Source organism: Letharia lupina, assembly GCF_014066315.1.
Source record: "Letharia lupina isolate WasteWater1 chromosome Unknown contig_5, whole genome shotgun sequence".
In the NCBI taxonomy this organism is placed as follows: domain Eukaryota; kingdom Fungi; phylum Ascomycota; class Lecanoromycetes; order Lecanorales; family Parmeliaceae; genus Letharia; species Letharia lupina.
This window is the reverse complement of record NW_023502974.1, coordinates 385,774-399,560: the sequence shown is the minus strand read 5'-3', so window position 1 is coordinate 399,560 and position 13,787 is coordinate 385,774. Positions and strand designations below refer to the sequence as shown.

Here is a 13,787-nt window from a genome sequence, read left to right as displayed (position 1 = left end):
AAGCCTTTGACTTGCGCTTTCAATCGGCGCGACCTTTATGTATATCATTCTTCGTTATCGTCATCTCTATGACTTATGCATATAGCGAAAGTCGGATGACCCTATCCTCCTTTATGGCACCTTCGCCCGTCAATGGCTCTTTCAACCGCCGGCGGTCTACGTCATGCAGCAGGATCACGAGCGAGGGTAGCGGCTTGCTGCGAGGCTACACGAATCGCACAGCCTAGCAACAGCAACTAAACATCCATCAATAGATGCCGCTTCTGGTAGGGAAAGGATAGCAGCAACTGGGCCGCAGGATCTCGATTGACGACTTTTGATTCTTGGTTGCCCAGCATTGCCTATGTCAGACATTGGCGTCCCAGAGAGTATACGTTACCGCGGCCCCTCGAGCTTCGACCAGAACCAGGACTCGAATACCAAAAATTACAAGCACAATGTTGAAGATGCAACAGCGAAATACCATACGGTCAACGACCCAGACCTCTCGACTGGGTAGCTACTAGACAAATCCTCAACCAGCCTCACAAGCTTATGAAGGCTGAAGCGTTGTATCAATCTGGGAAGTTGGAAAGCAGCTACTCTGTGTCAAGGGGGATTACTGGAGCACACCTATTCTCACAGCCCATAGCTAGCCTCCAAGCTAGCTCAAAGAACAATGAACAAAGCAGAACAATCTAGACTCGCTGAGCAGCTACCATGGTCGCGCATGCTGGAAATAGCGCACCTCTTGTAATCTTTGTATCATACTTCTCCGATTCTAATCTTTGTTATCTTGAAGCTAAGTGCGGGATAGTCAATAACGCAGTTGATCCATATTCTGCTTTGTCTTTATGTGGAGACTATCTTGAACCATCTTTCCTTATTTCCTGTACCATCGCGGCTCGGCTGATGATGATGGCCAGTCATCCAGCATAGCTTCTTTGACAGCCATATCGTACTTGCCATGATCAACTTGAAATGCTGTGAATCGGCGATAGCAGATGAAAGCAATGTCTGGATAGAATGGGACAAATCTTCCCCCGCTAGGACAGCTATGGCAACGGGTTCTCCTCACATGATAGAGCGGCCGAACATTACCATAGGTCCATTCGGCATCGTCATCGATATACATGTTCCCCTCCTCGCTAGCATGGGTTCCCTCTACTTTGGTTTTTTCCTTTGCATCGACAACACCACAAGTTGACCACTGTTGGGCGCGGAGGACCCTCACCCTTTTTTGCGTAAGAGCACGATGCGGAGAAATGCAGTTTTGTCGCTTTTCAGCCCGTAGGCACGCTTTGAAACCTAGCACTACCTCCAAATCAGATGAAACTGGTTTCAGCTGTACATGTGGCGGGTATTTTTGATCTGGCTTCTATTTACTGCACTGCTGCGATTTGCAACGTCGTGTTGTTCTCATCACATAAACCTCAGCTTGAGCGCAGGTAAATCGCGGGTTGTCGTCAGTTGTCTTGAAAGCGCCACAAGGACAGACGGTCTACAATTAAAAAGTAGATCGTTATTGGCACTAGTCTGCGAAACCAGATGATGCTGTTGCTTCAACATTAAATGATGCAACATATCTCGTAGTTGACGGCCATTTTCTCCGTGGACGTTCTGCTTTTTGACCCCCTCTACATCAACGCACCTCTTGAACGCAAATTCGACATCCTTCGTACTTGAAACCGGCCGTCACAAAAAAGCACATCTTTTTGCCCCTTGAACCATTTTAAAGACGGCAGGAGGACACTGGGAGGGATCATGTTAATCTTTGCAATCTGACTCGATCGCAAGATTTGTAGACTCAACCGCGGCAGGAAGGATTTTTTTGGTGGCAATATTTACAGCAGGTGGCCTGGCCGTTCTTACGTCGTGTAAACAAGCCAGTTTGCGCATCAGCTGCCGATATAGGTGTCAAGGAGAACGCACTGTGTGAATGGCCCTTCGCTGGCTTCGCATTTAACATACGCGTTTTCTGCGACATCGCCACGGCTCTGTATGAGCGCCCCCTGCTTCCTCGAGAGCGATTTGAGCTCGAATTTGGGTTTGTGGCGTGGTCTCAGAAGTACAATCTTCTTGAATGGGCATTTGTCGAACATACGTGAGGACAAGGTCGACAGATCGCTTAGTAGCAGCGTCAATTCGCTCCTGCAAATGCTGAGGATCCCCTGGGAGATTGATGAGGTCGAGCTGCAGGCCTCAGGGTGAAGCTCAGCTAGATTACTCATTAAAACGGCCACGACCACGGGAATTCCGAGTGAATGGGGGCTACATTTCTCATACCTTGTCTTGCCAAGCCTTTTTTTCAGCCCTATCAGATTTCTATACCAGCCCTAAGGTACCTTACTTATCAAGTGGCGTTCGACATTACCTAGACCGTTCAGTCTCGAGGGTTCTCTCTCAACTGTATATCATTTTGTCGGAGTAAGATATCGGCATGGGGTGCATATCAAATACTTTCATGTGCATCGAAGTCCCCAATCACGCGTCGTGTTCTTGAAAAGTCAAAAATGTCTACTTCGTTCTTTACATCCTCGATTATCTTCTCGTGTGCAATTCTTCTGCGAGCCATTCTCTTCTTCTATGGCCTGATACAAGATAAATACTCTCCACTCCCATACACCGACATCGACTACTTCGTATTCACAGACGCCGCTCGCTACGTCTCCCGCGGTCTCTCTCCATACGAGCGAGAAACATATCGCTATACGCCATTGCTAGCCTGGATCCTCCTACCCACCGCACGGCCTGGTGCAGCATGGTTCTCCTTTGGCAAGTTTCTCTTCGCCCTTGCAGACGTTATCGCAGGATGGCTCATCTTGCTCGTGCTCCGCTCGCCTGCAGGGGGCGGCATGAGGACCGATCGGGCGCTAAAGTTTGCGAGTATCTGGCTGCTGAATCCCATGGTTGCGACGATTAGCACCAGGGGAAGTTCGGAGGGGTTGTTGGGGGTTATGGTGGTTGCATTGCTGTGGGCTGTGCTAAGTAGACGAATCATGCTGGCTGGTGTCTTGCTTGGGCTGGCAGTCCACTTTAAGATCTATCCTTTCATCTACGGAGTTTCCATCCTTTGGTATCTGGAGCCTGAGGTAATATCGATATCTGAGAAAAGCTCCGGTCCCTCTGAGAAGAATCCCTCAGCCGCCTCAGTCTTGCAATCCCTGCTGGCATTCCTCACGCCATCTCGCATAATGCTCCTAGCATCTTCGCTTGCCACCTTCATGGCGCTCAACATCTTCATGTACGCCATCTATTCGACGCCCTTCCTGACCCACACCTACCTGCACCATCTTACCCGCATCGACCATCGCCACAACTTCTCACCGTACAACACGCTCTTGCATCTTTCTTCAGCCGTCCCATCTGCGACTGGCGCTGTCAAATTCGAGTCTCTCGCCTTTATTCCACAACTGGCTTTGAGTGCAGTTTTCATCCCTCTCGCACTGGCAAAGAAGGACCTTGCGGGTACGATGCTGGCGCAGACATTTGCCTTTGTAGCATTCAACAAGGTGTGCACGAGCCAGGTACGTCAACAGAAGGATTCCTTTAACTATCCCATCGACTGGCGCCTGGGGCGTGAAATGTCTTGGCACGCAGGGCTGAAGCTCTGAACTTTACGTTCTGTCAGTCGATGGGATACGGCACTGCCTTGTCTTGATTTGCGCGCTCATGCCTTGTCCTTTGCTTGTTTTTTTAAAAATGCAGATGCAGGCTTTTTCGCCAATATATTTCACATTAAGAAGATTTCTTTCACATACGGCCACAGACTGTTGAGAACTCGGCTTCCCGTCCGCTCAGCCAAAGATAAGCCTCAGATCGGCTAATTAGTAGTTGGGTCGGTGACGACCAGCGAATACTAGCTGCTGTATGTTTTTGCATTTTTTTTGGCGCTTTTGCCCCTCTCAGCTTTTGCGTGGTTGGTGACGAGAAGAGATTTTCTACACAGTCTGCAGCCAGAACTTGCAAGCTCGCTACATTCACGTTGAATTTCTGCTTCGATCCATTGTCCGCACCTCGCTAACACCCCCCTCTTCCCCTGCAGTATTTCCTCTGGTACATGATCCTTCTGCCCTTCTACCTCCCCCATTCCAGCCTTCTGTCCTCGCCCCGCCTCGGTCTCACCGCCGCAGCTCTCTGGGTCACCGCACAGGTATGTCGTCTTTCCGCATTCCCAACCCCTGTCCCACTCTCCTGTCCTCGACCCGTCAAAGTAGGGAGGGAGGGGTTTGCTTTGCAGCTGATTCTCAAAATTAGGGTCTGTGGCTCCAACAAGCCTATCAGCTCGAGTTCCTCGGCAAGAGCACATTCTTCCCTGGCCTCTTCGTGGAGGGATTATCGTTCTTTGTCGTCAATTGTTGGATTTTGGGTATCATGGTTACCGATATAGGAAATAAACCTTTTTCAAAACAGAAGGCTGAAGGAAAGATGGTAGAAGAGGATCGGGGAAAGCGCAGAGTGAAAAGGGTAGAATAGATTATCAACGTTCGTCTCGTATTGTCGAACGTTTAGCACTAATCACCTAACACTGATATTCATGCCACATGCGTGCAGCATACCCTCATTACCTCCATTAGATGCCGAAAGGTGACCAGCAATGTAGCGCGTCATAGCATTATCCCCAAAACACCTGGGTATCTCCCACTCCCCTTTTAGTTCATGTAACGTTATTAGAAACTCCCCGCCTGCGCCATAGCCTTGTAATATTGGACCCCAATACTTCTCCTCAACCCTGTGGCATCCCTCTCCAGTACCTCTTCCCCTCCATCTATCAATCTTCCCGGCCATCCCAGAAACCTCACCTCTGGCCGCGCTTCTCTTAACAGCGAGAGGATCTCCTCGCTCCATAGACCCCACGCTCGATTGCCCTCGAGATGAAATGTGGGATTCAGTTGAGGTGCTGGACTATCCAGATCGATGAAGCGTATACGCATGCTTTTGACGGATGTGTACGTTTGCAGCGCGCGGACACCTTGCACGACGAGTGCCTCGAAACCTTGTATGAATGCAAAGTTGTACATCCCAGTCCCGTCAGTGTTAGTCGTTGGGTCACGACACACATTGTTGACAACTATATCGATAGATTTGAGACGTGTGCAGCTGCCGCGTATCTGCTCTGCCGCTTTGATTGCAGAAGAAAAGATGGCACCGCATACCCTCCCTGTATAGGTGAGGCTCTCGAGCTGGGGTGCGACCGCACCAAGGTTGCGGCAGATGTGATGAGTAGGGTAGAGCTTTCGCCATTTCTTAAGGGACGACGCGTTCTTGGTGTAAAGGCCTTCCAGGCAGAGATTGAGACTAGTGACGGTGGGCGGGAAGTCGTAGGCGAGAGAGTCACAGATGGCTCTGTAGGCGCCTGTTTTGGGTTTGTGGTAAGTGCAGTGGAACTCGCGGAGCGAAGGCAGAGCAGTTGCAAAGGTGGAAAAGTCGGCGGAAGAGCGGACCATGTTCCAAGCACCCTTGAGGATGAGAGTCTTAGTGCTTGAGAGCTGCGGCAGCTGAGGTTCATTGATTTCTTGCAAAAACGGTGGAGCGAACGGTTGGGGTTGATGAAGTATGGGCAATTTGAACTGAAGATTTTCTTGCACGAATGTTGGCGTTGATGGTGTGACAATTCTTGAGTCAATCGTACCAACGCCCGAAGGCATGGCAACTCCCGATTTCAGGTTTTGAAGCGCGCTGATAACGTTTGCTTCGCGGAAATAGCGCACCTTTGGAGGCCGCTTGCAGTGTCCTCCTTCGATTGTGAGAGCGCAGAGGTAGGGGAAGAGAACTTGTGCATATCCAAAGACTTCATCCATTGTAGCGTTCTTTGATGCCAATTGAAATGCGGTTGGAGCCGGTTGGCCATCTTCCGTCCGATTTGCGTTGATTGCGAGCCCTTGAAAGGCGTGGAACAGACTGAATTGCCCGGCCGGTTGTGGATCCACCATGAGGCGTTGTTGAGGCTGTCCAGTTCTCATCTCCCATATTGGAACTAGGATTTCGAAGTGGCGCACGTAGGCTTGGAGGTGAGTATTTTGCAGGAACCAGTCTCCACACTCTTCAAGAGCTGCCCTTGTGCCCTGTATTTTGACTATGCTGGCGTTAGTGATTTCCCACTTGGACGGGGAGGATGAAACTGTCTCACTGTGTCGGTAGACTCTCTCTTGAATGAGTCTCCTCCATGTATCTGATACCAGAGCCAAATCTGCCACGTTCTTCCTCCGGGGATGCCGCATTATTGCGTTCCAATTTCGCACGTTGTTTTGAGAACCGGACGGATCTGATGATGTAGAACCAAGATGACCGACCACGTGTCCAAATATTCCTTCCAATATCTCCGGCGGTAAGTCTTGTACATGCGACTTCGGGGATTCTGAGGCTTTGCGCGGCTTCAACGCTGGTATCAGGAAAGGGTCATCCGCAGTATCGATGCTTTGATCCCCAGCTTGCGAAAGGCTCTGAACTGATATGTCGTCTTCCGTTTGGTTCTTGAACCTGGGTTTTGAAGGTGGAGGAGGCTTGACCGTCAGAGCGCGCGGGGTAGATCTGCACTGAGACCTATCAATGAGGGGTGTGGTGGGTATGTTGAGTGGGCGTTCGTTGAGCATGATTGCGAATAGAGAGCATGAGAGGAAGCAGAATGTTTTTGTGATGGCCTGAGATGGTAGAAAATGAGTGCCGGGCTATTGAAGGCACATCTTACGTAAATCCGTAATAGACATGACGTGTTGGCGGCTAGCAATGGGATGAGGATGAGAATGAGGATGGATGTCTGGCAGAATTATATGGAAAGATAATGCTCATAGACTCTGTCAACGGCTGGGTCAGTTCAGAGCACTGAGTCGAATTTTCTAAGAAGCCGTTGAAGGAAAGTCTCATGAAGTGCATGAAGCCGTGTGTAACATTTCCCTAAAGGTCAATCTGTCGTTACTTAAATTTTGGGGGGGAGCCTTGTAGCCTTGCATTAGCTCCGGGTAGTGTGCTAGCCGCCGCGGGTGTACGTACCGAGGGAGCGGCCACATCCGAGGGGCTCCTTTTCTTACTTTATTCATATTGTACAGACTACAGAGAGTAAGCACTACCTTCCTACGCAATGGCTGTTGACATGATATGGCTGCTGGGCCTCTTTCAACGATACGACCTGCCCTCTTCCAAGGGTACGACACCGATGGCGATAAATGAACCCCTGCGGATTATGCACACGTGCATAATAGCGTCTCATTCGCATAAAATTGATTGGCTATATGTGGCTGGATCCTTGCTTTCAAATATCTTGCCTTGTGCGAGAGATGTGACGTCGACAGTATCTGCGAGCTAGCCAGCAGGTAATCTCATTTGCACTTTCCAAAACCTCAAGGCACCATCCCCCACGAGCAGTTACTGGGCCTGACACGCAAGGCTTTCCTTCACGCCAGCTTCCCCCATACCACACAATGAACCGTCATCTCCTGCATTCGTTGGACTTGAAGTCTATCTTTCCTCTCTATAGCATCCATCCGATTCCGCCGACCCATTTCTTCCGCGTCGATGTTCTACATTGCAGACATTCTCTGCCCTCGCCAACATCCACAACGGCGCAAGTCCCACACACTCTTCTGCTGCAAGAGCGACACGCATAGTCTGCTCCGTCCATCTCCCCAGCATCCATTCCACCCATGCAAGTGTCCGAGTCCTGAATCGGTAGCGGAGCTTCGCAATCTTCGCATAGAATTAAGGGAGTGGGTTCGGTCATCATCGGCTCAGAGACGGTAGGGGTTGAAAAAGGTATGGGCCAAAAGCTGTGAAGAGACGATTGTCGTTGTGGTGGCGATGGGCGAGTATGGACAGTTTGAGATGGCGCAGGATGTTCAGTGCGGGGAGGGGATCGCGCTGCTGAGAAAAGCCTTTGATATGTTGTTGCTAACAGAAAGCCGTGTCAGGGCAAGAGGATGGAACGGAAGCAGAAGGGTCTCAAATCCAATGCAAGAGATAAGTACCATGGATTCTAGACTCATCGGGTCTGTTGTCGCGGAACCTTTTCCTTGTGCGCGAATTGAGGTGAGAAGGAGCGATATCAGGACGGTGAATAGGTTTCTCCGTGAAAGCGGCGTTATTCAGCATAGAGATGTCGGGACATGGGCTCGAAGAAGGGTCGCGTGAGGAAAAAGTGGCGGTGCTTGACGAGGATGGAGGTGTCTCAGAGTCGGAGCGCTTGCGCTTGAAAGCCATACTGTATATAAAGACAAACGTCGATACGGGAAACTTCTTTACTGATATAGAGAACTCTTGTATATTCGAAGGACAGAAAATTGATGACGGGCACATTTTCACTTTCGGAGAACGCGAAAGCACGCCAAGCCAGCCCACGCGCCTAAAATAAGGTATGACCAACAAATGGTTGGCGCTTTGCTTGAAAGGGTAATCGCTGGCGAGCTTCAATCCCCGAGGAAATAGATACGAAGACCAACGGTTATCCAGCCCCGAGCGTCTGCTACAAGACACAATAACCTACACCTACACACGAATGTTGGAAGAAAAGGCAGGTATCGTGCGTAGGCATAGGCGCTCCTAACAACTGCCTTTGCGCTCACTCGGCTACTCAATCATCTCACTCATCACGTATGATCAGCTATTTTGAAGTCGAGAATGCAGTCACTATCCATACGGGAAGCCAGTCATGCTGGATCATGGTATACTGACCACGGCCCAACACTAACGAGCCAACTCCAAGGCTGGCTAGAAGATGCTGAACGGGACATGGCTCACCTGGGAGAAGTCCCGAGACCAGGTGCGAGAATGATCATTGCTCCGTAAGTCGGGGACGGTCATACTGTTGGGTCTGAAAGTTTCTGACTGTCTCCAGGCATGCTGGATATGCATACTCGGGCCCTGCAGCAGCGTGGGCTTATAGGATGCTTGATGTGTCAAAAGCGTACAGCATGCCAGGCTCTCCGCGATGCATGTCCGTGTACTAATGTACTGCAGTAAGCGTATATTCCTTCTGGGACCCTCTCATCATCTCTATCTCCCCGGTTGTGCTCTATCGAAACACACCCACTATGCCACCCCCAATGGTAATCTTCCATTGGACCAGAACACTGTTGAGACGTTGCGCCGTACGGAACAATTCAAGAACCTGTCCGCCTCATCTGATTCTTCGGAGCATAGTCTTGAAATGCACTTACCTTATATTCATCACCTCTTGAGTATGTCCTTCAAGGGACAAGAACTCCCGCCTCTGGTTCCTATCCTGGTTGGCAGTACGAACCCCACAATAGAAAAAGAATTTGGTGCATTACTAGCACCTTTCGTGGCAGATCCAGCCAATGTTTTCATAATTAGTAGTGACTTTTGTCACTGGGGCTCCCGCTTTAGCTACACATATTACTTACCTGCCAGCACCACGGACCCATCGGAAGGGGTGTCTCTGAGATCAAAAGACCAGCCAAGAGATCCACCTATCCATGAGAGTATTGCCAGACTCGACAAACTGGCTATGACAGCGATCGAGCATGGTCAGCATGCCGATTTTCTTGCCACTTTGCGGGATACGGGAAATACAGTCTGCGGGAGGCATCCAATTGGAGTGATCATGGCCGCGATCGAGACTCTGAAAAGTCAAAGAACATCGGATGATAGTTCAGATCAAGGCAAATTTCATTTCATCAGATATGAGCGGAGTGGTGATGTTGTCGAGGGAAAAGACAGCAGCGTCAGCTACGCCAGCGCTTTCGCAGTGCTATGAGATGAGAACTCGATAAGCTCGGCACTGCATTTCCCCTGAATTCAAAGTTCACTGCTGTAAGACGTTCTCTGTTTGTGCGCAAGCTATGTCGGAAGTCGCAGGAGTTTGCTTTGCGGGTGTCGCGTCAAGCATCCGAAAGCCACCTACACACAGCTTCCACTCACGATTGGCTATGTTCTTTCTCCCGCGCTTACAAGAACCCCAGCCGAAACTATGTAGCCAGCTCTGTTAGCCTTTGTGGTTTGAATTGCGATATTCGAGCCACACATGCAGGTTCGCGTCCTACTCACATAATCTTACCTTCGAGAAGTGTCTCATCCCACTTCAGTCACGAATCTCACACATTTTGGATGTCTTCCTGCGCAGTCAATGCAGAAACCATTTACTTTACTCGTTGTTATCTTAGCGGAGACTCGGGTAGAAAGTGATATTTGGTTTCATTCAGACTTCGCTCTAGTGGACAAGCGGACCTGTTTCCCATTGAGCCCGTGGAGTACATGACAACAAACACGCTGAGGCGCAGCTTTCATGTTGAGAATCAGAGGGTACTTCCCGCGGTCTCGTGCGTGACAGCCTTAAAGGCGCTCGCGCACACGCTACATGCAAGCATCTTCTGAATTTTCAAGCCCCAATACATTGGCTCGCTATAGCTATAAATTCCCTAGCCCTTCCACTTACTTCTTATCCACGCCCACTTTCTCTACCAGCTCTTTGTGCGTGCATTTTTTCGAGTTTGCTTCTCTCCTAGCTTTTCGTACTTGCATTACCCTGCAAAACTCTCTCTTACTTACCATCCACAGTGATGTCTTCAACGCTCTTTTTCCTCCTCGGCCTCACCGCTCTCATCCCGCAGGCCCTCGCTATCAGCATACCCGCAAATCCTGCGGTGGGCTTGACAAACATCATCAGCGTCGACACCCCTGGTGACAACCCTCTGCCACCCTCACCACCAGGCTGGTACAACATCCCCGGAACATCCCTCTGTACGTATCCCTTGCGCGCTGCTTCCCTCACTCCCCGCGACCCCTCAACCGTGACCCACACCGTCCAGATCTCTTCCTGCAATCCGCACCGCTGACCCCAACCCCCCTCCCCCCAGCCATCATTCTCACCGGCCCCTTCGGCACCTTCATCCGCTCCCCCGCCGACGCCCTCGACTGCCTCGCCGCCGCCCAAACCGCCATCGCCGCCACCATCGCCGCCGTCGGCGACCTCCCCATCCCCCACCCCGACTGGCACTTCTCGAGCCACAACGTCCAGCTCATCGCCTCCGCCCCCTTCCCCACCCTCGGCACCTACGGCCAACTCTCGTCCGCCCTGCGGGGCCTGCTCTACCTGATCACGCGGGCCGGGGGCCCGGGCGCGAGGCAGCTCGGTTGGGTCCTGAGCGACGGCGCGCAGGGGCTCGGCATCGTGATGAGAGGGTCGATGGCGCCGCGGACGATTACGATTGTTGGGGCGGCGCCGGCGGGTCCGACGGCGGGGGGCGCGATGGGTGGGGGCACCGTGGCGAGTGGGGCCGCGATGGCGACGGCGACGGCGACGCAGAGTGTGAGTATTGTGGGGGTTAAGGAGCTGGATGGTCGTTGAGCGGGTGGATGGGAAGGGTGGATTTGTTTGGTTTCATAGATGGTGGGTAGAGGGTTAAGCAATGTGGGTAGCTAGATGCGAATATATATGTCTTAGGTACACCTCAATTGACTTGGATACGCGCCACTGAGATCGTTTCGTCAAGAATTACGGAAGATTTATATAAAAAAAAATCTGAATGATGAATCAAAATACTCCTGGCATAAACATACAAACCCTATCTGACCCTGCGATCACATCCACCCATCCACGACGTCTTCCTTCCTTCCAACCTCAATGAACTACCTTCCCAATCACCGCCCCTCCTCTCTACCATGAGAATCATTCCCCGCATCAGGAATCTCAAGCGACAAATCCCGCGGACCTTGCCGTCCCTCCGCCATCGGATACGGCGACCTGGCACGTTTTCGCTGCGGCGACCTCACAGGACGTTGAACCCTTCTCCGCACCCCGGCCCGCGTCTCGGCCACGACCCGGCCGTCGAAAGATACCACGTCGGCGTTTTCGTCCCGTGAAGCGGCACTCGCACTGTTTTCCGCTTCGCGAGACCTCCAGATTAGTCCGGTTTCCTGTTTCCCCCAGTCCAGAGGCGGGGTGGCGGGGCGAGTGTGCACGGCTGGAGCGGACATGGGAGAAGGGTTGGGTTTCGATTTGGAAGACGCGCGTGCGCTGGCCGCGGGGCGGTCTCGGTGTTCTGGATCATGAGCTGTGTGGTGTGATTCTAGGGCGCTGGTGTTCTTTTCGTCGTCGCCGAGGTAGGGGTCTATGCGGAGCGAGATGATGTTGGTGCCGTATGGTGGTGACGTCCTCGATATGTGTGCATGAGGGCTTTGTGGGGCGGACATTGCTGGGTTGCGGGTTTTGCGTTCGCGCTGTTTCCGTTCAACATCAGTCTTTTCGGTATCGGCATCGTCGGCATCCGCAGTGGGGCTGGTAGGCGTTATGGGCACCCGGACTGGAGACCGTTTGGCGGTTGGAATCGACTCGGCGCGGGCAGAGGAGCAGGAATCGCATGGCGAGGGCGGGGCACCGATATCGAGGGGTTCGATATCGGTTCTGCCATTCTGGTCTTGAGGACTCAAACGAGGTGTTGCGTAGTAGAGACCAAATGGATCGTCGTCGTTGTTGTCTTCCACGTATCTACGCCGGTCCATGGTATATGACGCGCTGGTATCCTTCGCGTTAGTATCCTTCTGCTTTCGGTCCCCAACAGGCTCACGAAGCCGGACGCCTTGGAGACCATATCGACCATCGTCATCGTCGACGTATTCGAGCTCGTCAATTCCAGATGAAGCATTCGAAGAGGAAGAGGAGGAGGGAGTCATGGTGATTGCGTCGCCATCGCTATCGAGGGTGGGGTTGTGCTGATTTGAGGGTCCGGCGGCCTCGCTATTGTTCCAGCCGCAACCTATGGGCCAGGATGAGCATTTGACGCTCCTTTTTCTGCTAGCTTTCAGCAATGCAAAGTAAGGATCTTGGCCTCAACCTACTGGATGGGAGAAATGACAGTCCGATTGATGATTTCACCCACAGGACTGTCAATCGCGAGCCAGGCAGTCTCCTCAATTAGGTGTTCTGGTTCGTTGATACGGGCCTCTGTGGGAGCAACGTCCTCGTTCGAATCTTGACCGCTCCTGTGCGAACCTTCATTCTGTGGAAGCAAACTTGTGGTGCACACGTTGCCGACGGCGGAATGGGTTTCCGCCTCGGCATCAATCGGATCTGTGGAGGAAGAATTGTGCTGGGCCTCCAGATCTTCAACTGCTTGATGTCTCCTTGGGTTGGATCTCGCAATCATGAAAAGATCATTGAACACTTGACGATTCCGGAAGATTTCGAAATCTGTAATCACCCATACGTAGAATCCACAGAGGAGCAGGAAGAAGAGGTAAAGGTGCAGTAACGCATACACTGGTCTGTTGACCGGTTGTTTGTCGAGGAAGGTCCCCATCAAGTCCCAGAGCGAAAACAAGTGGTGGAAGTAGAGAGCAGCGGCAGCCACCCACGCTATAGGGATCAGAAAGGCGGACCATAGCAGCAGCGCACGCCCTTCTGGTGGTTGACAGGCTCGGCACGAGTCCTTTACCTTTTCGAACAGAGGCTGGAAGCCGCAGACGAGCCAGACCACGACGGTGACTGTACTGGCTAAGCCGATGAAATCCCGCACAGCATCGAGAAGACTATATAGAACCATGATGAGCGCAAAGAGTATGGGATATCGCTTGTGTGATAACTGTCAACGAGAAGACAATTTGGGTAGGAGGTGCGCAAGTGACGTGTTAAAGTTTTGCTTAAACGGTGATAAAACCTCCCATGCGGCGATTAATTTCGAAAGAGAGTAAACTTTTACGAAAGAATGTCTTTTGAGATGCCCCCAGATACTTCGACAAACTCCAAGCAAAGACAGAGGCAGACTGGTCATGATTACCAGGTTATCGCACTGAAGAGGAGTGAGCAAGTTTTGCAGGGAAGAGAATGATGGCGAAATTAGCTCACAAAAAGAGCAAGT

The 13,787-nt window shown here is 51.5% G+C and overlaps 5 protein-coding genes across 5 annotated transcripts, besides 3 other annotated features; 2 read left to right on the top strand and 3 right to left on the bottom strand.

Annotated features, from left to right (window-relative positions):
- Window positions 1–862: 862 nt before the first annotated feature.
- Window positions 863–2,081, bottom strand: HO133_008369 (uncharacterized protein; the record flags this gene model as incomplete). The annotated part of the gene is made up of 2 exons (XM_037299235.1): window positions 863–1,214; window positions 1,951–2,081. The coding sequence occupies 2 exons, from the start codon at window positions 2,079–2,081 to the stop codon at window positions 863–865; spliced, it is 483 nt and encodes a 160-aa protein (XP_037155236.1).
- A 411-nt stretch (window positions 2,082–2,492) lies between these two features.
- Window positions 2,493–3,506: a sequence feature (Protein overlapping with rRNA (HO133_008368, KAF6226927.1) was converted to a misc_feature.).
- Window positions 3,507–4,024: 518 nt separating this feature from the next.
- Window positions 4,025–4,132: a sequence feature (Protein overlapping with rRNA (HO133_008368, KAF6226927.1) was converted to a misc_feature.).
- A 104-nt stretch (window positions 4,133–4,236) lies between these two features.
- Window positions 4,237–4,455: a sequence feature (Protein overlapping with rRNA (HO133_008368, KAF6226927.1) was converted to a misc_feature.).
- A 194-nt stretch (window positions 4,456–4,649) lies between these two features.
- Window positions 4,650–6,572, bottom strand: HO133_008367 (uncharacterized protein; the record flags this gene model as incomplete). The annotated part of the gene is made up of 2 exons (XM_037299234.1): window positions 4,650–6,055; window positions 6,110–6,572. The coding sequence occupies 2 exons, from the start codon at window positions 6,570–6,572 to the stop codon at window positions 4,650–4,652; spliced, it is 1,869 nt and encodes a 622-aa protein (XP_037155235.1).
- A 2,017-nt stretch (window positions 6,573–8,589) lies between these two features.
- HO133_008366 (uncharacterized protein) lies at window positions 8,590–9,688 on the top strand (the record flags this gene model as incomplete). The annotated part of the gene is made up of 3 exons (XM_037299233.1): window positions 8,590–8,753; window positions 8,807–8,875; window positions 8,929–9,688. 3 exons carry the CDS (start codon window positions 8,590–8,592, stop codon window positions 9,686–9,688), a joined length of 993 nt encoding a protein of 330 aa, XP_037155234.1.
- Window positions 9,689–10,490: 802 nt separating this feature from the next.
- Window positions 10,491–11,278, top strand: HO133_008365 (uncharacterized protein; the record flags this gene model as incomplete). Its single annotated transcript, XM_037299232.1, has 2 exons — window positions 10,491–10,611; window positions 10,788–11,278. 2 exons carry the CDS (start codon window positions 10,491–10,493, stop codon window positions 11,276–11,278), a joined length of 612 nt encoding a protein of 203 aa, XP_037155233.1.
- A 293-nt stretch (window positions 11,279–11,571) lies between these two features.
- HO133_008364 (uncharacterized protein) lies at window positions 11,572–13,472 on the bottom strand (the record flags this gene model as incomplete). The annotated part of the gene is made up of 2 exons (XM_037299231.1): window positions 11,572–12,686; window positions 12,806–13,472. The coding sequence occupies 2 exons, from the start codon at window positions 13,470–13,472 to the stop codon at window positions 11,572–11,574; spliced, it is 1,782 nt and encodes a 593-aa protein (XP_037155232.1).
- Window positions 13,473–13,787: the final 315 nt, after the last annotated feature.